Source organism: Neomonachus schauinslandi, chromosome 12 (assembly GCF_002201575.2).
Source record: "Neomonachus schauinslandi chromosome 12, ASM220157v2, whole genome shotgun sequence".
Taxonomy (NCBI): Eukaryota; Metazoa; Chordata; class Mammalia; order Carnivora; family Phocidae; genus Neomonachus; species Neomonachus schauinslandi.
The window spans coordinates 99,142,350-99,164,559 of NC_058414.1; the positions used below are offsets into that span (position 1 = coordinate 99,142,350).

Here is a 22,210-nt window from a genome sequence, read left to right on the forward strand (position 1 = left end):
GGCCACGGTGACAGGGCTGGCACTAGGGGCCGCTGTGCCCCTTTTGCTCCAGTCCTGCCCTCTGTGACCCCAGGAGGAGTCTGCTTAGAACCAGCTTCCTGCCCCTGTGAGTCAGGGGGCAGCTTCTTCCCGCCAGGGACTGTGCTACAGAAGGACTGTGGGAACTGGTGAGTGGGGGGGGTCCTGGGGAGCCCCTCTACCCCCGGGCTGGCAAAGCCCAGCGCTGTGACTGATCCCAGGATGCTGTGCGCTCAGCACATGCCAGGAAAGCCAGTGGCTCTGCGAGAGTGACAGTACCTGCTGTGAGGAGCTGGAGCCTGGCTGTGCGGAGGGAGAGGCCCCATGCCGGGAGAGTGGGCACTGTGTGCCCCACAGGTGGCTTTGTGACAACCAGGATGACTGTGGCGATGGCTCAGACGAGGAGCGTGAGTGTCCTTGCCTGCCTGGGGCAGTGGCTGAGTGACGGTCAGTCCTCGAACGCGTCGCTACAGCGTGTCCTGAGCTGCTCCTCACAGTGGCAGCAGTTACGGCTGGTGGGCAGGGCTCTTCTGGTCTTTCCGGCGTCGGGGGGCTCCTCTAGGACCCTTTGTCATCCTGACCCTGCCTGCTTGCCCCATGCCAGGCTGTGCCACGCCAGGCTGTGGGGAGGGGCAGATGTCTTGCCGCTCCGGCCACTGCCTGCCCCTGGCCCTGCTCTGTGACAGGCAGGACGACTGTGGAGACGGGACGGACGAGCAGGGCTGCCATGCCCCCATGACACGCTGGCTTGCACTGATGGGCGCTGCCTGCCCCCCGCCCTGCTCTGTGACGGGCATCCCGACTGTCCGGACGCCGCTGACCAGGAGGCCTGTCTGGGTGGGTGGGCTAGCTCAGGACTCCAGTCCACCAGGCAGCCCCTCCCACTGAGCCCCAACCTTCCTGCCTCCCCTCCTTCACCAGTTCAGGTTCCTGCTAGGAAGCTCGCACCCGCAGGTGTGTGAATGGGGGCACCCCAAACAGCCAGCTTAAGGGGCAGTGCCTTGGGACCAGCTCCCGCTTTCTCCCGCTGCAGGGCAGCTGAACTGCTCTCCTGGGGAGCTGTCCTGCGTTGATGGCACCTGCGTGGGGGCCGTCCTGCTGTGTGACAGGATCTGGGACTGCCCGGATGGAGCCGACGAGGGACCCGGGCACTGCCCCTTCCCTTCGCTGCCCACTGCCCCAGCGGGCACTGTGCCTGGCCCTTCCGCGGGCTTTGGGGCAACTGCACCAACTCCCCGGGTCAGCGCCAGCCCCGGTGAGTGTCCTGGAGGAAAAGGGATGAGAGAGCTGGAATCCGGAGGCCTGGGAAAGAGGGATGGGGAGAGCATCTCAGAGGGAGGCACTGGGGCAGGTGCTGGGGGTGAGGAGCGGGCACAGACCCAGCCTCCTGAAAGGGGTTTGAGAGGGCCTGGAAGAGTCCCGGTCTTACTTCTTGACGTCCGAGGCGCTCCCACTGACATGAGGGGATTGGGGTGCTCAATGCAATTCCTGGGCGAGGGGAGAGCTTTTGGGAAGCCAGTGGGGGGGAGGAGGCGGCGAAATGCGGGAGCGCCTGGACGTGGGGAGGGGCTGGAGGTGGGGGAAGTCCGGCCGCAGCAGAGGGGCCGGCAGGGCCGGCGCGGGGAGGCGGGCGGCGGAGGCGGAGGGGCCGGGCGGCCCGGGCAGCCCGCTCCCCACGCCGGGTCTAGCGCGGGTGCCCGCCGCAGCGCCGCCCTGCGGCCCCCTCGAATTCCCGTGCGGCTGCGGCGAGTGCGCGCCCCGGGGCTGGCGCTGCGGCCGCGAGGAGGACTGCGCCGACGGCAGCGACGAGCACGGCTGCGGCCCGCCCTGCGCCCCGCACCCCGCGCCCTGCGCCCGCGGCCCGCACTGCGTGGCCCCCGCGCAGCTGTGCGACGGCGTGCCGCACTGCCCCGACGGCTCGGACGAGGGCCCCGCCGCCTGCGGTGAGAGCCCGGCCGCCGCGGAGCCGGCGGGGCCCCGTCTCTCCCCACCCCCGGCCCCAGCCGCGCGCCTGCCGCCCCGAGTGCCGCTTAGGTCTGCGGCCTCAGAGCCTCCTTTGATCTTTTTCACGCAACTCTCTTTGAAGATCTTTGCCCTCCCACCCAGGCCCAGGGGAGAGAAGAAAGGGGCTTTTGTCTGCCCACATTTGGGCAAGAAGGGATAAGAGAGTGGGCAGCGGCTCTGCAGGCACGGGAAGTGAGCCTGTTTGGAGGGCTAGCCCTCCAGCTCCAACCCCCAGACCCGGGCGTTCCCTTTGTGCCCCTGCGAAGCAGCCCTTCCTGTCCCGGCCACCGGTCCCTGGGTGGAGGGGGCAGCTGTCCACGGGCTCCGACTCCTCCCCAGGTCTGCCTGACCCTCCTGGACCCCTCCCAAAGGTGTTTTTGAGCTAGGTTCAGGTTCAGTGTTGGCTCTGCCTCCTGCTTGCCCTCCCCTGCTTTGGTTCCCCCCTGCCGGCCCCTCTGCAGAGAGTGGGAGGGAGGCGCAGGGGCTCAACGGGACACTCCTCTGGTGCCCACAGGCTCCCCCCACCCACCCCCCCGAGCTGCCCCCTGTGGTTTGGCTCCCCAGCTGTGCCTGAGCCCTGAGCAGCTCTGTGATGGGATCGCTGACTGTTCCCAGGGCGAGGATGAGCTGGGCTGTGGGAGGGACACTGCTCCCCTGACGGAGGCCAAGGCGGCTGGGGGGGGGGGGGGGGTGAGCAGTTCTCACTCCTGGTCTGTTTTCTCTTCCCTTCCCCTCAGAGGGGATGACAGCCCCAGGAGGCCCCAACGGGACCAGGGCTCCCTGCCCGGAATACTCCTGCCCTGATGGCCTCTGCATCAGTTTCCAGCTGGTGAGGGGGCGGGGAGGGGGGGGAGTGGGTGACGCAGGAAACAGAGCCGTTGTGCCACCAGCTCGAGAGGAACCTTGCTCCTGTTCCCTCCCCAGGTTTGTGACGGGCAGCCTGACTGTGAATGGGCCGGGGAGCTAGGGCCTTCCCCAGAAGAGCAGGGCTGTGGGGCCTGGGGCGCCTGGAACTCGTGGGGGCCGTGCAGCCGGACGGACGTGGGGGCCTGGGGTGCAGGGCCGGAGCCGCCACTGCTCCCCGCCGGGTCTCCCCATGCTGCAGCACTGCCCAGGCCCCGAGCACCAGACTCAGGCCTGCTTCACGGCCGCCTGCCCAGGTGAGGGGCCTGGGGTGCCTGGGAGGGCCAGCGGGGCAGGTGGAGGCCCAGAGAGAGCAAGGGAGAGGAAGGCCACAGGGCTCACAGCCTGGCCTCACGCCCACCAACGCGTCCTGCCCCTCCTGCTCACAGTGGGTGGCGAATGGACCTCCTGGTCTCCCTGGTCCCCATGCGCTGAGCCATGCATGGGCACCATGACCCGTCAGCGACAGTGCCACCCTCCCCAGAATGGGGACCGGACCTGTGCCATGCTGCCCGGGGGCCCTCCCACCACCCGCCAGACCAGTGAGTGCCAGGAAGGGGGGGCACAGCTGGGAGGAGGGTGTGGTGGGCTTGCTGGTGGGTGGCTTGTGTCTGCAGGGGACCCACCTTTCCCAGACTCTGGTTCTGATTTTCTCTCAGGGCCCTGGACTCAGGATGGCTGCCCCAGTGCCACCTGCTCTGGGCAGCTGGTGTTCTGGCCCTGTGCCCCCTGCCCCCTGACTTGTGCTGAAATCTCTGGTCAGGCTGTGTGCGCGGCTAACCAGACCTGCAGCGGCCCAGGTAAGGGGGCCTCTGGGCCCGGGGGGTGGCAGGTGTGTCTGCAGAGGTGGAGCTCTCTGCAGGGAAGCCTCACCCTGGGCCTCCCCTAGGCTGCTGGTGCCCTGCAGGCCAGGTGCTGGGCAGCGAGGGGCGGGGCATGTGGCCGCGGCAGTGCCCCTGCCTGCTGGATGACAAGCGGTAGTGGCCCGGGCAGCGCATCGAGGCCGACTGCCAGCTCTGCACCTGCCAGGACGGGTGGCCTCAGCGCTGTCGGCCCGACCCTGGCTGTGCCGGTGAGGCCCTGCCCTTGGCCTTTCCTCGGGCCTCCCTCGTCCCCTCCCGGGCCGCCCAGCTGGGCACCCAGCCCTCTTCCAGCCCCTGACTCTTGGCCCTCCCTCAGTGAACTGTGGCTGGTCCTCCTGGTCCCCCTGGGCTGAGTGCTTGGGCCCCTGTGGGAGCCAGAACATTCAGTGGTCCTTCCGGAGCCCCAACAACCCCCACCTCTCCGGCCAAGGTCGCCAGTGCCGAGGCATCCACCGCAAGGCCCGCAGGTACTTGCACCCTCCCTGGGGACCCGCAGGGACCTTTTCCCCTCGCCTCTGGCTCCCAGTTAGGAAGCTGCTGGTGAGCTCTTTCTCACTCGAGATGCTTCCATATGCACCATGGACCCCAGATGAGGAACCCCCCCAACTCTGAGCCTTATTAGTCTAAACACCAGGACTCCCAGCACAGTTTTGGGGAACCCCTGGTCTTCTCCTGCATCAGTGTTACACCCTCCAAGTCCGAAAGGGGGATGTAGGAAGCCCACAAATCTAGGGTCAGGTATGGGTCCTCTGGTTTGCACCCCCATGCCTCTGAAGGTAGTGGGGTTGGTGGGGGGAGGGTTGCAGGGGTGTAGTCATATCTGCCTGCCCACCCCCCTCTGAAATGGGCTCCACGGGCCAGGGTTGTGGCACAGCTTGCTTCCACACCCCTCTCTGGGGCTAGTTGCAGTTTCTCGGGTGCAGGGGTGGGATCTGGGTGATAGGGAGCCCGAGCATCCCAGTCGGCCCAGGACTGTCCCGGTTTTATCACTGGGAAGTCCTGGGAAGCCACTCACTCGAGGCAAATCAGGACAGGTTGGTGGCCTGGGTGAGCCCGCTGGGCAGGCATGCGGCGGCCCTTCTTCCGGGTGCCGGACGGAGGCCTGTGCGGGCTGTGAGCGGCAGGGCCGGCTCCGCGGCGTGGGGGAGCGCTGGCGAGAGGGCCCCTGCACGGTCTGCCAGTGTCTGCCTAGCAGCACCGTGCGCTGCTCCCCGTACTGCCCACTGGGCAGTTGCCCCCAGCTGAGGGGGCAGAGGGGCCTGGGCCGGGCCGGGGGAGGCGCAGGGTGCAAAGGCCAGGGTTGCAGGCAGCTGATAGACTGCGTCAGAGGTTGGCAGTGGCCAGCTCGGCATGTCCAGCCTGACTCTTGTGTCCACGGGACTGGGTCCTGGTGGAGGGAATGGGAGGTTCATGTTGCCGCTGCGCCCCGCCTGGTGAGTGGGTCTGGGGAATGGCAGGGGGACCCCAACGGCAGGAGGACAGCAGGTGCTCAGCAGGAGCCCCAGGTGGCAGCACTGAGTCCGGGGGGGGGGGGGGGGGGGCATGGCTACCCAGGCCTCAGGGTAGTGGGAGCCTGGGTCCTGGATGCTGGGGAAGGAAGGGGCCCTCTGGGTGGTCTCTGCCCTCCTGAGGTCAGGTCTCCATCTCTGCCTGCCTCCTCTGTCCTTTTGAAGCTTTCTGCCTCCCGCCTTGAGGGTGCTTTCTTTTCTCTGGTTCTATTGGGCCAGGTCTGGTTCCTTCCCTTTCCCCTAAGAGCAACTGAGACAAAGTTGAACTTTTTATTTTTATTTTTTTTTAAAGATTTTACTTATTTATTTGACAGAGAGAGATAGCGAGAGCAGGAACATAAGCAGGGGAAGTGGGAGAGGGAGAAGCAGGCTCACCGCTGAGCAGGGAGCCCGATGCGGGGCTCGATCCCGGGACCCTGGGACCGTGACCTTAGCCGAAGGCAGGCGCTTAACGACTAAGCCACTCAGGTGCCTAAAGCTGAACTTTTTAAAGAGGAAACCGAGTTATAAATGAAACAGCAAGGGGCACCTGGGTGGCTCAGTTGGTTGAGCATCTGCGTCTGGCTCAGGTCATGATCCCAGGGTCCTGGCCCCTGCTCAGCGGGGAGCCTGCTTCTCCCTCTCCTCCCCACTCATGCTGTCTGTCGCTACCTCTGTTTATCTCTGTCAAATAAATAAATAAAATCTTTAAAAAGATAAAAATAAATAAATGAAACAGGAAAATACAAAGACTCGAAAACTGATGTGTTTATGGGTCCAGATTCCTTATCTGTAAAGTGTACCTACAGGCAGCTGAGGTTAGAGGAGAGCCAGCATACACAGTTGTACAGGTTGTTCACTGTACAAGTTAGTTGGCAAGTGGGAGCTAGACCCCAACCCTGCTTCCATCCAGAGATACCCTTACATAGTGCCCACAGAAGTCCCCTATTAGCAACAGTAGGCCTGAAGTGATTTCAGACTGGTGGTTTTATTCTACGTTCTCTAAATATTCAGTGGAAGTGGAAACCGTCAGCTCATGCCAAGGGAAGGAGGACAGACCTTTCCCAGCTGGGAGGTTGTTCTGGGGGCTCCCGGGAAGTCCTGGGAGAGAAAGTGCTCCAAGAAGTGGGGAGAGACCTGGGTGCCGGGGCAGGGGCCAGTGTGAGCCTATCTGCAAGTCTCTCTCTCCTGAACCCTGAGTTTCCCTACACAGGAGAGAACCAGACGGTCCGCCCCCTGGCCACTCCTGCCCCCTCTCCAGCCTTCAGTGCCCAGATCGGACCCCCTCTGGTCACCTACGTTCTGCCTCCGCCTGGAGGTGAGGGCCACGAGCTGTCGTGGAATGGAGAGTGGACATTGCCCAGGGGTCACCCAGCCAGGAGGGGAGGCAGGCTGGCTCACTGGGATTTACCCCCGCCTTCCATGGGAGGACAGTTATCCTAAGGATCTGGAAGTCATCCTGGCTCAAGTTGCTGGTCTGACTGCCCTCTCTGGACCACCCTTCCATCCCGGGTCAAGGTCAACGTGGGGCCCCTGGCATGCCTCAGCTCCCCTGGTGACCTCCTGACTGTACCCCTGGGAGGCTCCTGCCACCGCCTGCCCTTCTCCCACTCCAGCCCCTCTCTCCTCTGCACTCAGACCCCCGCTATTCCCCGCTGGGCCTGGCCCGACTCCCCGAGGGAAGCCTGAAGCTGGAGCCCCCCGCCCAGGCTGCCCTCCTAGGGGCTCCCACCAAGGGGCCTGGCTATCCGGGTCGGAGCACTCAGCGGCACACCCGGCCCCCCTACCTGCTGCTGGACCTGCTGCTGCCCCGGAACCTCACTGGTCAGTGCAGTGGGGGCGGGGGGCGGGGGCCGGAGGACTGGGCGGTGATGGTGGGCTGGGGGTGGGGCTCACTCTTTCAGCTCGGACCCCTGCCCCACCCCCCAGGCATCATGGGGCAGGGGGCTGGGTCCTCGGCCTTGCTCCAGTTCAGCAGCGATGGTCTACACTGGCACAACTATACCGATATCCTGCCTGGTATCCTGCCCCCAGCCAAGGTACGGCTGCCCGAGCCTCCTGGGCCAGTGGCCTTCTTTGTCTTTGTCTTTGTCCCTGAGCGCCTTCCAGTCTCCCTGAGGGACATTCCTACCTTAGAGGCCTGTTGGACACCTGTCAGGAACAGGGGCTGTCAAAAGGGCATCAGAAGCTATCACAGTGGCTGAGGTGCAGGGCAGGTGTGCAAAGCTCTGGGGGGGGGGGGTAAGGGGACATCAAGCTCATTGAGGATCGTAGGGACCACGTCAAGAGCAGCTGGGACACAGCCCTGCCCTTACGGGTTTGTAGCCTCCCCAGGGAGACAAGCCTCCCGAAGCAGGAGGAACCATGTATTTGCTCTGAATTCTGTCTCTGGGGATACAGGAATGGGCACAACCCGGCCCCTGCCCTTGGGGCACCAGGGCCAGAACCCACAGCCTTGAGGGATCCTGATGAGTCATGCCAGGAGAGCCGGAGCTCTTCGTGCCTTGAAGTTTGGGGGGCTTGAATTGGGCGGGCCTACTCAGTGGGGTCAGGGGAGGCAGCCTGGAGAAAAGGCCAGCACTGGGCCCGGTGAACGGGCCGCCCCGTCTCTGCAGCTTTCCCCTAGGAACCGGGAGGACGGGGCCCCCACAGTGCAGACCTTTGGCCAGATGGTGCAGGCACAGCATGTCCGGGTGTGGCCCCGGGTCCGCCGCGGCCACGCCAACCGCAGCATCTCCCTGCAGGTGGAGCTGCTGGGCTGTGAGCCAGGTACCGGTGGGCTGGGGGAGGGAGGGGCAGCGCAGGGGGAGGGGCCGACGGGAGCCCTCAGCCATCCCCTCCCAGCAGTGTCCCCGCTGGCGGTGCCCCCGTGCCCAGGGGGCGGGCACCGCTGTGCCGCTGGTGAGTGGGCTCCGCGGGGGGAGCCGTGCGACGGGCTGAAGGACTGTGAGGATGGCTCCGACGAGGAGGGCTGCGTGCCCCTGCCCGCAGCCACTGACAGGTATGGGGTGCCCTGCTGCCCAGCTCCGCCTTGGAGGGGCCGGCCTGTGAGAGATGCCCTGAGCCACCTTCAGCCCTGAGGTGCCCGTGGCGGGAGGCCCCTCCCACCATGGGATGCTCGGATGCGATGCCCTTTTCCTAGAGTCTGGAGGTTAGTGGTTCTCAAAATGTGGCCCCTGGACCAGCAGCATCAGCATCCCCTGGATGTTGTGAGCAATGCAGATTCTCAGGCCCCAGCTCAGACCTACTGAGAAAGACCCTTGAGCCTGTAAGAGAAATCTGCTTTACAAGCCCTCCAGGGGGGTTAATACACTGAAAACCACTGGGATAGTGTCCACTTCATCTAGTCTTAGCGGGCAGTGCCCTTCCAGAGTGCCCCAGCCCTGCCCTGCGCTGGGCCCACCCAGAGAGGGCACTGACCACCCTGCTGGGGGCTGGGGGTGCTGCTCTGAGGTTGGGAGAGCCCCTGGAGTCCTTGATGATTTGTCTTCTCAGAGTCTGGTCCACAGCCAGGACCCCAGTGCTCTCGTCCACCCAGCCTGGACAGCTGCCCCCCCAGCCCACAGAGGTGAGTGGGGAGCTGCAGGTCCAGCAGGAGGGGGGTGCAGGGCATGGGGAGCCCCGGCCCCGGGTCCTCAGCAGCCATGTTCGCTTGCCCCGCCGTCTTCCACCCTCTCTTCACGCCTTCAGCCAGCATTGCCTCTCTGTGCATCCCTGGTCAGCTCTTGTAGTCTGCCTCAGCCCGTGAGACTTCTGGGGTCCAGCCCGGTACTGGATGGGCAGCTGGAGGCCAGAGGGGCAGAGAAGCCCCAGGCAGATGCCTGTGCTGGAGGAGTTTGGGAGATCGGAGAGGTCTTCACCACTGGGTAGTGAAGTTATGCCCACAGGGCTGGCACCAGGGCCTCAGGCGCTCAGAGCTGGGAAGAGCCCTATTTGTCCCTGGGGTCCCCAGAGGCTTCCTGGAAAAGGCTAGAAAGATGAGGGAGTTCTGTACTGTGGAGCTGAGGGGTAGACACTCCCTCTGGAGAAGAGCCTGGTCAGGAACCCAGAGGGGAGAGTGATCATAGCGCTGAGGCCCACATGTGTGGATGCCGGGGGAAGACAGGGGTTTTGGGGGGCAGGAGCTGAAGCAGAATCCTAGGTGAGGCAGTGAGAGGAGCCCCTGAGCTCCCAGTACCTGGGGTGTCCAGCCCGGAGGTGTGCAGGGCAGTGGGGCTCCACTCCCCAGCTCTACCCTGCACTTTGAGGACAGCGGAGGGGCCGTGGGACCCAGATGCATCTCAATGGGAATGAGAGGTGGGTGCCTAGTCGCCAGGCAGCACTGCCCTTGGGGCCCAGGCTGAGCCCTCTCCCTCCACAAGCTCTGGCAGAGGCCGAACACTGGCATCCCTCGCGAGGGTCATCCATACCCCCCACAGGTATGTGCACAAACTCCAGGTCCCCCGTCCCCAGCCCGCAGGGTGAGGGACCATTACATCTCAGCGGTCAGTCTCCTGCTGACCCCTGACATCCCTCAGTGGAGCAGGGTGGCCTCGAGGAGGAAGACCTGGTCCCCATGGCCTCCTTGGCCAAATCCTGCCCCCGCCCACCCTTCTGGATTCCAGGGTTGGATGCCCCAGGCTGGCTCCCAGGGCCGAGCCTGGGCCCTGCGGTATTGCTGCCTTCCCCAGGTCCCTGGCCGGGACAGGTCTCCCTGGGGCTGTGGAACGCTGCCCGGCCCCACCTGCAGTCCCTCCGCTCACCCACGAATGCAGCCAGGCACCCCTTTCGGAAGGGCTTGCTGGCAGCAAATGACAGGGAGGATGGGGTCACCAAGTTAGCAAGATCCTAAACTGGACGAGGAAGGAGCTCCCTGCGGCTGCCTGATCTGTCACCTGCGCGTTGGCCCGAGGAGAGCTGTCCCAGAGCGAGGTGGGGGAGGAGTGGGCTGTTCTTTTGTAAAAAGCAGATGAAGCAACTTGTATCATCACTGGAGTCCATAACGTGCAGACCGTGGGATGAATTCTAATGTCATTCTAAATCTGCTTCTAGAAAAACGGCTGTCTTTTAATATTCATCTCTTGTTGCCAAAGCAGAGTCTCAAACCCCTTTTCACTGTAGCTGCCAGGAAGTTGTCGGGTGTGGGGCCTTAAACAGTACTGTCCCTTTGACTTGGAAGCTGCCCCGAGTGTCTCTCTCAGCTCCAAACTAAGCTCTTTTCTCCTTTCATGTAAAACCCTCTTGTGCTCCTTGGACTGCGGAATCCCCCTTCATCTGTGGTCTGAAGCCCCTCAGAAGGTGGGGTATGGTCTGTCCTCACCCTGCACCACCCAGAGCCTGGATGCCCTTCCCAGAGCCTGTGTCTGCTTCGTCTCTCGGAAGGGGAGCTGGTGGGCCTCACCCCTCTCCCTCCTGCACCCGCAGGGAAGGGACCAGCGACTCAGGCCCTAGCCTCCGAGCTTCCTCACTTGAGTCCTGGGGAATCTGTGCAGACCGTGACCACCACCCCCATATCCCAGGTGACCCCAGTGGCCCCTGCTGGTAAGATTCCGTGGTCTTCTGCCTTCTAAGCCTGTTCATCCCAGCAACGTCCCTGATGGAGGACGCAGAGGCCCCAGGGGGTTAGCCACTTGGCTCAAGATCACACAGCTTGAGGTCAGGGTTGTAGAAGGGCCGAGGACCACGCCTCCTGAGGCGGCTCATGACTTTTCCATGGTCCCAAGAGAGGCAGGAGGTGGGGGCACACCAGTCAGGAGGAGGGAGGTTGGGGGCCGAGGGAGGGAGGACACCGTGGGCAGGTGTCCCGTCAGCCGGCCGTGGTGGTGCCCACAGCCCAGAGCGTCGCCCCGGAGCCCTTCCCCCCGGCAAGGTGCAGCCCAGGCCAGGTGCCCTGTGAGGTGTTGGGATGTGTGGAGCAGGGGCAGCTGTGTGACGGGAGGGACGACTGTCTGGACGGCTCCGACGGGGGGCCCTCAGGGCACCCTGGAGGGTTTGCAGTCATGTGGGTGGCAGTGGCCAGAGGGCTTTAGGTTTGGGGAAGTCTCTGCCCCCTATTCCTACCTCATCTGGGAAGGAACTGTGGGGGGCTGGGGGTGGCAGAGAGTGAAAAGACACTGAGTGGGTAAAACAGCCAGGAATGTGTGTGTCTTTGGGGATGGTCAAGGGGGCAAATGGGACAGGTCTCGGGTCCTAACCTGTTCCACAAACCCTGTCTGATCTTTGAGTGGATTCCTCTAACTATCCATTAATCCATCCATCTACCCATCTGTATATTCACCCACCCTCCATTCACCCATCCCTCCCCCAGCCAGCCTTCCAGCATTCATTGAGCCACCCCATCCATCATTCCTCACCCGTCCATCCATCCATCCATCGAAAGTAGATTACTATGCTCCAAGCCTAGCCTCTCAATCAGGGAAGGGGCACCCCTGGGAGCACCCATTCAAGAAGAGGGTATCCTAGGGAAGGAACTGTTCTTCTAGACAGTTCGATCTCTCTCTGGACACTCAGAGCCCTTAGCAAGCAGAGAGACCATGTGAGAGCCTGTAGTGAGCACAGACCCCCGGGTCTCACCCACACAGAGTAGAGAGAAGGCTGCCCGGGGTGTGGGAAGCTTCAGGAGAAAGGAGAGGCCGGACCTCTGGTCAACAAGCCGCTCTGCTCTTGGCCTGAGGTTGAAGGGGCTCAGTTTATCATCGGGTCAGGAATCACTTACGTGGCTCCCTTCCCCCGACCTCGCGGGCAGCGAGCCCTGTGCCCTTCACGGTGCCCACCACGGCCCTGCCCGGGCTGCCGGCCTCGCGAGCCCTCTGCTCCCCGAGCCAGCTGAGCTGTGGTAATGGGGAGTGCCTGCCGGCTGAGCGGCACTGTGACCTGCGGCCGGACTGCCAGGACGGCTCCGTTGAGGACGGCTGTGGTACGTGCCTGGCCAGGGGACACCTCCGAGGGCCCCGCTCCTGCGTGAGCCCCCTCGGAGTCCCGCCTCCCCGTCCCCCTGCAGTGGACTGTGGGCTGGCGCCCTGGTCTGGCTGGAGCCTCTGCAGCCGCACCTGTGGGCCGGGCCTCGCCTTCCAGCGCTGGGACCTGCTGCGGCCTCCCCTGCCTGGGGGCAACTGCCCGTCCGACAGGCTCCGCAGCCAGCCCTGCTTCGTGCAGACCTGCCCAGGTAACCGGCACCCAGGCCTCCTCAGGACCCCGGGGTGGGAACACCTGCCGTGGGCTCCCATCCAAGACCCACACCAGGGGGATGCCCTTGCTCTCCTGGGGACCCCAGGGTCCAGGCTCCTCTCCGGGACTCGAGGAGGCCAGCCCCTTCTGATGTCCCAGCCTTGTGCGTCCAGAAGGCTAATCGGGAAGCCTGCCCCTGGCCCTGCCCTTTTCCCTTTTCCTGCCTGAGTGGTTCTGGACGGGTCCCTAACCTCGAGTGTGGGAACTAGAGCAGCAGAGCGGGTCCCACTTCAGACTGAGGGTGTTAATAGGCTGTGCCCAAGACCTGTAGCCCTTTTGTTCTGTAGATCTGAGGGAGTAGTCCCCACCTTGCCTCTGCATGGCAGAGGGGCTCCCTGCACCACACCCGGCCTCCTAACATGGTTTCTGTCTGCTGCCACCAGGAGGCGCCCTGCTCCAGGAGTCCCACTGTCCCAGCCCTTTCGGAGGGACCAGAGCCTTTATCCTGGGAGGCACCTAGAGCTCTTTGCTCAGGTCCACCCACCTAGGGGAGGTTTCCTGGGACAGGAGAGGAAGCTCACCCATCACCACGGGAGTCCCCGTGGTGCTGCCCTAGGCCACGTAGCTGGCCACTGTCCAGACTCCTCTCTGCTCTGCTGCCTTACTCTCTCCGGCACAGTCTGCGTATCTTTGGGCTGACCTGGTCCACCTCCATTCTTTTTTCCCTCACAGTGGCTGGGGCGTGGGCTGTGTGGGGGGCCTGGGGGCCCTGCAGCGTCTCCTGTGGCGGCGGCCATCGGAGTCGCCAGAGGAGCTGTGTGGACCCCCCGCCCAAGAACAGTGGTGCCCCCTGCCCCGGGGCCTCCCACGAGGGGGCACCATGCGCCCTGCACCCCTGCACAGGGGACACAGGTAAGGAAGCTGGGCTGGGCGGGGGCATCCAAGGGTGGAGCCCTGCGGGGGTGGGGCTGTGGGGGAAGGTCACCGGGCCTCCTGTACCCACCCCACCTAGTGTCTCTCTCCCACCAGACTGTGGGCGGGGCCGTGTGCATGTTGGTGCTGAGCTGTGCCGGAAGGGGCTGGTGGCCCCGTGTCCGCCCTCCTGCTTGGATCCTGAGGCCAACAGAAGCTGCAGCGGGCACTGTCTGGAGGGTGAGGCACCCCCAGCAAGCAGGAGTGCGGCGGGCAGAGCCCTCGGGGGAGTGTGGGGTACTCGCCGGCCCTTGGTCCCCAGCCTCCCCTCCCCGCTGCCCCATACTTGGGCCTGAGGGCCCTCCTGCCTACACCCCAGGATGCCACTGCCCCCCTGGGCTCCTCCTCCATGATGCTCACTGCCTGCCCCTCTCTGAGTGCCCTTGCCTCGTGGGTGAAGAGCTGAAGCAGCCGGGGGTGCCCTTCCTCCTGGACAACTGCAGCCGCTGGTGAGGGTGTCTGCTCTGGTGGGGAGGACCTGGGTCAGGGGACCAGCCAGTCCTGACCTCCTCTGCCTCCCCCTCCCCCGCAGCATGTGTGAGAAGGGGGCCCTGCTGTGCGAACCAGAGGGCTGCCCCGTGCCCTGTGGCTGGTCAGCCTGGTCCTCCTGGGGTCCCTGTGACCGCTCCTGTGGCTCTGGAGTGAGGGCCAGGTTCAGGTCTGCAGGATGGAGCCATTGGTGAGGGGTGGGGAAGGGAAGGTGTGCAGGATGGAGCCATGGGGGGGAGGGAAAGGTGTGCAGGATGGAGCCATTGGTGGGTGGGGAGGGGAAGGTGTGCAGGATGGAGCCATTGGTGGGGGGAGGGGAAGGAATATGGGAGAAGGAAGGGAAGGAGGTGGTGGAGGGAGGGTGGTGGTTGGAGGACAGGCAAACAAGGAAGACGGGTGAAAGCAGGGAGAGGAGCGGGGATGCTGAGGCTGCCTCTCCCCCCAGATCCCCTTCCAACCCTCTGGCTGCTTCTGGGGGCACCCCATGTGAAGGCGACAGTCAGGAGCTGCAGGCCTACCACGTGGAGTGCGGGACAGGTACATTCAGGAGCCAAGATGCAGGAGCCTGCTACCCACCTCCCGACCCTCATGCCTGCCTCCCTCCTTCCAATTGCCGCCCTAGGAACACAGCAGGATTGACGGGGCCACTGGTCACCTGCATGGTGGTCAGTGCGGCCTTCCGGTCCAAGAAGGAGCCTTGGTGCCAGGGGCTTTGTCGGGGACAAGACAGAGGGTGGGGCCCAGGCGGCATCCTCCTCCCACATAGACAGCCCGGGTGCCACGAGCAGGCTGGTCTTGGGGGAACAGGGTGTCTGAGAGCAGGGGTGAAGCTGGTCCTGTTGGCCGAGCATGAGGCTGGGGTGGGCAATCAGAACAGAGACGCCAGACGAAGGAGCCCAGACTGTTTCCCTCTTCCACTGCCCGGGGTCCCCTCAGGAGAGCAGGTGCAGCAGAGACTGCAGAGCAGGTGGGCGCGACGGAGGTGAGAATGGGGTCCCTGGGGTCTGGGCCAGGCTCTCCCAGCAGGGGTGAGAAGAAGGGGGCAGTGGAGCAGGGCTGCTGGGGCATTCACAGGTGTCTGACTGACAGGTGTCTGTGGGGGCTTGGGTTTCCAGCATTGAAGCTGAACGAAGGACAGGTGTTTAGAAGACTCTGGAAGAGTTGAGCTGGGGGACAGTGTGAGGGTGGGTAGGGGACGTGAAGTGCCAGCAGGGCCACAGATGGGGGTGCGGCCTGAGCTGGAGCTTGGCTGAGCAGGAGGCCATTCTTTGAGAGTGAGACCTGGGCCCGGGGGTGGGGGTCCCAGAGGGGCAGAGGCCGAGCCTGAGCCCAGAGACGCACTCCCCGTCTTCACGAGTCCTTCCCTGGCCCCCATAGCTTCTCAGACCCGACCCGGCCTCCCAAGCCTCCCGGCTCTGCCAGGACCCCTGTGCGGAAGGCCTGCCCTTTTCCCCTCCAGAGGCGCCGGGCTGGCCCCCCTGGGCGCCCTGGTCCTCCTGCTCCCGGAGCTGCCTTACCGTCGGAGGAGGCCGGGTTGGCGCCGTCATTCCCGGCTCTGCCCCAGCCCCGGGGGGACACATCCTGCCCAGGAGAGGCCACCAGGAGGAGCCCTGCAGCCCCCCTGTGTGCCCAGGTACGCCCCCCTCTGCCCCTGAAACACCTGGGGCGGGGAGGAGGCAGGGGGCTAGAGCAGACCTGTTGTCCTGAAGCTTCTCCGCCCCCAGCCTGTGATTAACAGGGTGGGCCTAGCCTGGGGGCTGTTTGGGACAGCCCTGGCCATGTGGATGTAGCTGAAACTAGTTCAGACCCCGCACACCACGCAGCCCCGGCCCTCCTGCGCCCCACTGCCTGCCCACACCTTTGCCCTGGTCCATGATGATGGACTTGGCTCTTCCTGACAGTGCCAAGTGCCTGGGGTCTGTGGGCACCCTGGTCGGCCTGCTCGGCCCCCTGTGACGGAGGCATCCAGATACGCGGGCACAGCTGCTCTGGCGTTACTCCCGGGGACCCCGAGTGCCAGGGGCCTCACAGCCAGACCAGGGATTGCAACACGCAGCCCTGCACAGGTGCCAGCCTCCCCCGCCACCCCTGCCCTTCTCTACTCAGCCATGCCCAGCCAGCCCCTGGGGATGCAGACCTCTCTTCACCCCCTTCCCACATCACTGCCCTCTGGCTCCAGGCCAGGCCAGACCCTGAGCTAAGAGGCTGCCGAACGTCCTCGTCTCCCTCCTCTGGCTCCTGTACCCTGGGCACCAGGCATGGACTGTGGCCCGAGGCTCGGGCTCTTTGCCCCTGCCTGCCCAAGGTCTCCTTCCCAGGCACGTGGCTGAGAACCACAGAACCACTCACTGCAGGAATTGCGAAAAGCAGAGCTGGCCCATCTTTAGAAGCCCCTGGCCCCGTCTACCTCGCCTTTCTCCTTTGAGCTCCCCCCCCACCCCAGGCCCAGTGACTGCTCTCCTTTCAAGGATATTTGTGTTGGGGCGCCTGGGTGGTGCAGTCAGTTAAGCGCCCGACTCTTGGTTTCAGGCCCTGATCTCAGGGTCGTGGGATGGAGCCCCATGTCGGGCTCCGAGCTTAGCACGGAGTCTGCTTAAGATTCTCTCTCCCTCATTCTCTGCCCCCCACCCCCTTCAAATAAAAATAAATCTTAAAAAATAAAAAAATAAAAGGACATTTGTGTTAAAGTTAGACAAAGACATGAATCTTTACTGGCAACCTTCTGGGCACTGGAGCGAACCTGCAAAGGAGGGAGAGTGGGAGGGGGCTTCCTCCGGCTTCTCAGTCCTGCTCGCCAGTCACATGCATGCAGCCTCCTCTCGCCCCTCCCTCTCCTGGTCCTTTCCTCCCGCCCATGCTGAGACCCGCTCTGTCTTCCCGTCCAGCCCAGTGCCTGGGGGACATGGTGTTCCGCTCAGCAGAGCAGTGCCAGCGGGACGGGGGACCCTGCCCTCAGCTGTGCCTGGCTCAGGACCCTAGGGTAGAGTGCGCCAGCTTCTGCGCCCCCCGCTGTGCCTGCCCCGCCGGCCTCTTCCTGCACAACGCCAGCTGCTGGCCCCGCACTCGGTGCCCCTGCCAGTTGCAGGGGCAGCTCTACGCCCCGGGAGCACGGGCTCGGCTGGACTCCTGCAACAACTGGTAGGCCACCAGCCTCCGGCGAGGGTGGGGGAGGGGCTCGGTGGCCCCAAGGGTGGACAGGCGTGGACACACACCCCAGGGGTCCGTTCGTCTCCGTGGTGCCAGGCCTGGGCCCCGGGAATACCAAAGCGAGTGAGGGGCTGCCTGGTCACCGGGCTGGGCGTCTGTGGGGAGACTGAGGCTCAGATAGGTGCGGTGATTGGTGAAGGAAGTAGGGGCCGGTGAGGGTCTTCTAGCCTCCCCTTCTAGTCACCTCTGCTCCCTTTCCTGGCTGTACTTCCCTACCTGGGATCCACTTGATTTCGGCTCAAAAACCTTGACGCTGATGCCAGGTCCTGCCAGCAGGGGGCGCCCTCCCCCTTGTTCTTCCCACATTTTTGTTTTCTTAACCTTTCCTCGTCTCCATTCTACATGTGCCTCTTCTTTTTTCTTCCCTATTCCCTGCCCCCCAGCCCCCCCTTCATGCTTCCTTTGCCCCGCCCCCTTTCCCTTTTGCTTTTTCTCTCTCAGATTCTTTTTCTGGAATTTCCACGTATTTGAGTGGGGTCGGGGGGGCTTTAAACCACTGGAGAAAAGTAAAAGGAAAGAAAAGTACACAGTTCTTCCCAAGAGACGTAGGCTAGGGTCTACTCCTTCTAAATCCCTCCTACCCGGCCCTGAGGAGCTGTTCAAAGTCCTTTCCAAACTGTAATAAATACAAACAGAATGAAAGTATGTAAAGGTGACTTCTTGACCAGAGTGAGGGAGGAAGGACAGCACTGTGCTGGGGGCGTCAGGGAGCCCACGACGGGGTGGGGGGCTGGGTGGGAGGGTCCGGATGAGAACCTCAGTCACCTCATGAAGTTCGAGGGGGACGCGGGGCGACTTGCTTTACTTTCTAGACCCTCCCTCGGGTTTCTCTTCTGTGCGGTGGATGCGGTGGTGCCGGCCGTGTGCCCCTGGGGACAGGTACCCAGAGCTCCACGGGCAGGGCCTGACTGTGGCCCCGATGGGTTCTCTGCAGTACCTGTGTCTCTGGTGAGATGGTGTGCACCTTGGAGCCCTGCCCAGGTACCCCCAACGCCCAGGAATCCGCAGTGGTGTGTCCTCAGGGACCATAGAGGATGCTGGCCCCTCCAGGTCAACTCCTGGGGTGTTGATGGTGCCCCGGAGAAGCTGGGGACCAGGGACCACTTGACCTGGCTTCACACCCGCTGTGTCCCTCCCCACCCCCACCCCGCCAGTGGCCTGTGGCTGGAGCCCCTGGACCCCATGGAGTCTCTGCAGCCACAGCTGTGACATGGGCATTTGGCGGTGCTTCCGGGCAGGCACTGCGCCCCCAACTGCCTTTGGGGGTGCTCCGTGCCAGGGCCCCAGCATGGAGGCCGAGTTCTGCAGCCTGCAGCCTTGTCGGGGTGAGAGCTGGGACCGAGGCCCTCAGAATCCTCCAGAGAGGAGCCAGGAACACCCCAGTCACTCCCCCCAGACCCCAAGAGAGGTGCAAGGGCCTACCCTAAAAGATGCCAGGAAGTGTCCTCAGAGAGGCCCGAGAGTCATTCCCAAGAGGGGTCCTCCATGGAGGCCAGCCCCGCTCAGGCCAAGGAGTGAGGCCTCCTGCAGTGTTGCAGGTGTGAGAAGGGGGGTGGTGCCCTAGGGTGTCTGAGTGGAGGACGGGGGTGTGGTGGGTGTGGGAGGTAGGGCCCGCAGTGACCTGGCTGCCACCCCAGGTCCTGGTGGGGAGTGGGGCCCCTGGTCCCCGTGCTCCGTGCCCTGCGGCGGCGGCTACCGGAACCGCACCCGAGGCGGTGGCCTCAATGACCCTATGGAGTTCTTGGCCTGTGGGCGGCGACCCTGCACAGGTGAGGGCTGTGCCCACCTCTCCGCTGCGCCCCGACCCTCAATAATCATCTCGCCCAGCCCAGAGCCTTGTCAACCCCTCCCTGTCACCGCAGGGGCCCCTGTCCCTGAGCTGCCGTGATGACCCCCCCCCCCCCCCCGCCACACTAGAGCTGAGGCCGCTCCTGGGTTGGGAGCCCAGGGCAGAGTTGAATGGGCCTGGGCTGGGCTGTCAATTTCTGTGTCCCCAGGGCCCGTGCCTGGCGTGTGTCCCAAGGGCAAGCGGTGGCTGGACTGCGCCCAGGGCCCTGCCTCCTGTGCGGAGCTCAGTGACCCGCAAGGGACAGACCAGACCTGCCACCCCGGCTGTTACTGCCCTTCTGGGATGCTCCTGCTGGTGCGTGTCTTCCCTGACCTGACCTCCTTGGGAGGGGCGTAACCAAGGGCATGGGGCTTCAGAGTTGAGGAAAAAGCACTGAACTCAGGGATCACGGCTCAGCCCTGCCAACAGTCAGCAGGTGACCCTGCATGAGTCATATCCGTGCTTCCATGAGCCTCTCCTTTCCCATTTGTGAAATGGTGATCAGTCTAGAAGATCTTTATGATCCATGCCTGCTTGAGCGCTCTATTCTCTTACGTTATCATTAGTTATTTATTGAGCACCTTGGCTGCTCAGTCTTAGGGGGGCTGTGCCATGGGGAAAAAGTAGACTCTGCCCTCGAGGAGCCTCTAGTCTGGGGAGACCAGACCCAGAGCACCTAGAATGAAGGTAGAACCATCCTTACACGGGAAGTGAGCTTTGCATATTGTGGAGCTTGGGATGCAGTCTGGCAGGGACTGGGTCAGGGGCAGCGGGCTTCCCGGAGGAGGTGATCCTGATCGGACTGTCGGAGATTGCAGGGTGTGGAGAGCTGGAGGCGGTGTTGCTGTTGGAAGGCAGTGAGACCCAGGCTGGGAAATGAGGTGGGGGCCATGGAATCTGGACAGAAGCTTGTGGGTGGTGGGGAGGGCTTACAAAAGTGCCACTCAAGCCTAGGGTGTGGGCAAGGGGCCAGACTCCCATGGGGTCTGAGTTCAAATCAGACTCTTCTTCTAGGAGCTCAGTGACGTTGGGCTGCGTAGTCTTGTGCCTCAGTTTCTTCATTCATCAAATTGGGGTAATAATGTGCCTAGTCATTGGAGTCTGTAAAAGGCTGACATGCCTCCTAGGGCCTGGCCCACACCTCAGTACACTTGGCTTTGAATCATGTGCTGCTGGATGGCAGTTCTTTTAAATTTAAGACACTAGCAACTTTTGTCCAAACTCCCTGTGTGTATAATTTCATCAGTTCAAATGTTCTTGATGAAATGTGGAATTTTGTTTCAAACATCATTGCTCTGTGAATCGCACGTTGCATGTTTTGTTAGCTGATCCCGTGGACATTTGACAGTTCAGTCTCACGTCCTGCAATTGGAGATGGTCTTTTGCTCCTGTAACCGCTGGTGTGCATTTCCCTGATGGTGGCAGTGGGAGCAGAAGGGCTGTTTGTGGAAGGAGCATGGGTGGGGTTAGAGGGTGGGAGGCTGGGAAGGGGTGCTGGGTTCTGACTGTGGGGAGCAGCCCGGGCCAGACCCACCTGGAATCCAGAAGATGACAGAGGGTTTTTGGTTCCAGAACAACGTGTGTGTGCCCTTCCAGGACTGCCCCGTGCTCATGGGGGACGCCTTTATCCCCCGGGCAGTGTAGTGCTTCGTCTCTGTGAGAACTGGTGAGGACCCCTACCCCCCCTTGGCCATGATCTATGAGCACCTCGCTGTCCCCCCTCAGCGCCAGAGGATGCTGGCCTCCAGGGGGCCGTGGAGCTGCCCCTTGCCCCTCGGGCACAGCTGTCCAGCTCCCTCAGGCCCTTGCCCACGCCCTTCCTGCCCGTCCTTTCTCTTCCCACCCGTCTTGGTCCGTTGGGTGCCACAGCAGACCCAGGGCATGTCCTCTCACACTTCAGGAGGCTAGAAATCCAAGATCAGAGTGTCAGCGGGGTGGTTCCTGCTGAGGGCTGTGAGGCAGAATCTGCTCCAGGCCCTTCTCTTCTGTGGTTGCTGGCGATCCTTGGTGTTCCCTGGCTTGTGGCTGCAACCCTGCACGCCGCCTTCACGGGGCCGCCTTCTCCCTGTGGCCCCCTCTTCTCTTCGTCCCCCTCTGTGCATGTCTGTGCTGAATCCAGATGTCCCCTTTGTAGAAGGACACCAGTCATGTTGGACCAGGGCCACCCTAGCGCCCTCACTGTAACTCGATCACCTCTGTAAAGACCTTGTCTCCAAGGTCACATTCTAAATCCTGGGTGTTCGGGCTTCAACGGAGGAATTTGCAGGAACACGCTTCAGCCTACAACAGCACCCTGACCTTCTGCTGTTTTCTTCCAGCTCCTGTGTTTCTGAGCTTATCACCCACTGCACCTCCTGGCCTTGTGAGGAGGGTGAGAAGGGGGCCCCCACGCCCCGACGGTGCCCCCTGCAGGCTCCCTACCAGGAGAGGAAAGCTTGGGCGGAGTAGGGGGAAGGGAGGAGGGGCGCTCTACCCAGGCCAGTGCCTCCAGCCTGCGCTCACTCCATCCCCGCTCTGCTTTTCCCTCCTGTGTACCCCAGGTCAGCCCATATGGTCACCCTGGACCCCATGGAGCGAGTGCTCAGCCTCCTGTGGACCTGCCTGTCGCCACCGGCGCCGCTTCTGCTCTGGGCCCCCACCGCGGACCCGTCTGTCCTGGCGCTGCCATCCCCACCAACCTTGCCTACTCCTCCTTGCCCAGGCCCCGACGCTGAGGAGGAGCCCTGCCTCCTGCCAGGGTGTGACCGTGAGTCCCTTGGTGCCCAGGATCATGCCCTCCATGCTCTGGGGATACGCGCTGCCTTGCACCAGCTGGCCCCCAGCCCTGGCCAACACCCCTCCCCCGACAACTGCTTCCTCGGCTGTCATCCCAGGAGCTGGGGACTGGGGGCCTTGGGGGCCCTGGTCCAGCTGTAGCCGGAGCTGTGGGGGAGGCCTGCGAAGCCGGATGCGAGCCTGCGACCAGCCCCCACCCCAGGGCCTGGGGGATTACTGCGAGGGGCCTCGGGCCCAGGGAGAGGCCTGCCAGGCTCTGCCATGCCCAGGTACCGGCAGGAACGGGGGACAGGGGGCAAGGAGCACTCTGGAGAGACAGGCCAGAGTGGGCCACCCACATAGCTCTCAGCCCCTCCCACCCCCTTCCCCAGTGACCGACTGCACCTCCGTTGAGGGGGCGGAGTACAGCCCGTGTGGCCCTGCCTGTCCTCGCTCCTGTGACGACCTCGTGGTGAGTCTGGCTCCCTCAGAACGAATGCCCGCCTGCCTCTGGCCCCGAAGGTCACTTTACAGGAGGC

The 22,210-nt window shown here is 63.5% G+C and overlaps 1 protein-coding gene across 1 annotated transcript in view; it reads left to right on the forward strand.

The window, feature by feature from the left end:
• The window catches only part of LOC110578640 (SCO-spondin-like), a 51,867-nt gene that overhangs the window by 11,758 nt on the left and 17,899 nt on the right, over positions 1 to 22,210 (forward strand). Inside the window, 47 exon segments of the mRNA XM_044920115.1 lie at positions 74 to 167; positions 256 to 425; positions 623 to 742; positions 745 to 855; positions 1,052 to 1,273; positions 1,725 to 1,961; positions 2,760 to 2,851; positions 2,947 to 3,054; positions 3,056 to 3,182; positions 3,315 to 3,467; positions 3,585 to 3,725; positions 3,815 to 3,997; positions 4,105 to 4,254; positions 4,875 to 5,028; positions 5,166 to 5,221; positions 6,489 to 6,593; positions 6,914 to 7,099; positions 7,205 to 7,314; positions 7,891 to 8,044; positions 8,120 to 8,322; positions 9,591 to 9,693; positions 10,679 to 10,791; positions 11,035 to 11,243; positions 12,004 to 12,170; positions 12,255 to 12,419; positions 13,154 to 13,333; positions 13,451 to 13,573; positions 13,713 to 13,842; positions 13,926 to 14,051; positions 14,328 to 14,419; positions 15,342 to 15,407; positions 15,410 to 15,450; positions 15,453 to 15,477; positions 15,480 to 15,515; positions 15,784 to 15,948; positions 16,768 to 17,020; positions 18,024 to 18,070; positions 18,244 to 18,414; positions 18,727 to 18,858; positions 19,087 to 19,232; positions 20,490 to 20,520; positions 20,523 to 20,583; positions 21,236 to 21,288; positions 21,458 to 21,553; positions 21,556 to 21,663; positions 21,791 to 21,961; positions 22,064 to 22,143. Of these exon segments, the coding sequence (XP_044776050.1) occupies positions 74 to 167; positions 256 to 425; positions 623 to 742; positions 745 to 855; positions 1,052 to 1,273; positions 1,725 to 1,961; positions 2,760 to 2,851; positions 2,947 to 3,054; positions 3,056 to 3,182; positions 3,315 to 3,467; positions 3,585 to 3,725; positions 3,815 to 3,997; positions 4,105 to 4,254; positions 4,875 to 5,028; positions 5,166 to 5,221; positions 6,489 to 6,593; positions 6,914 to 7,099; positions 7,205 to 7,314; positions 7,891 to 8,044; positions 8,120 to 8,322; positions 9,591 to 9,693; positions 10,679 to 10,791; positions 11,035 to 11,243; positions 12,004 to 12,170; positions 12,255 to 12,419; positions 13,154 to 13,333; positions 13,451 to 13,573; positions 13,713 to 13,842; positions 13,926 to 14,051; positions 14,328 to 14,419; positions 15,342 to 15,407; positions 15,410 to 15,450; positions 15,453 to 15,477; positions 15,480 to 15,515; positions 15,784 to 15,948; positions 16,768 to 17,020; positions 18,024 to 18,070; positions 18,244 to 18,414; positions 18,727 to 18,858; positions 19,087 to 19,232; positions 20,490 to 20,520; positions 20,523 to 20,583; positions 21,236 to 21,288; positions 21,458 to 21,553; positions 21,556 to 21,663; positions 21,791 to 21,961; positions 22,064 to 22,143 (5,966 nt within the window).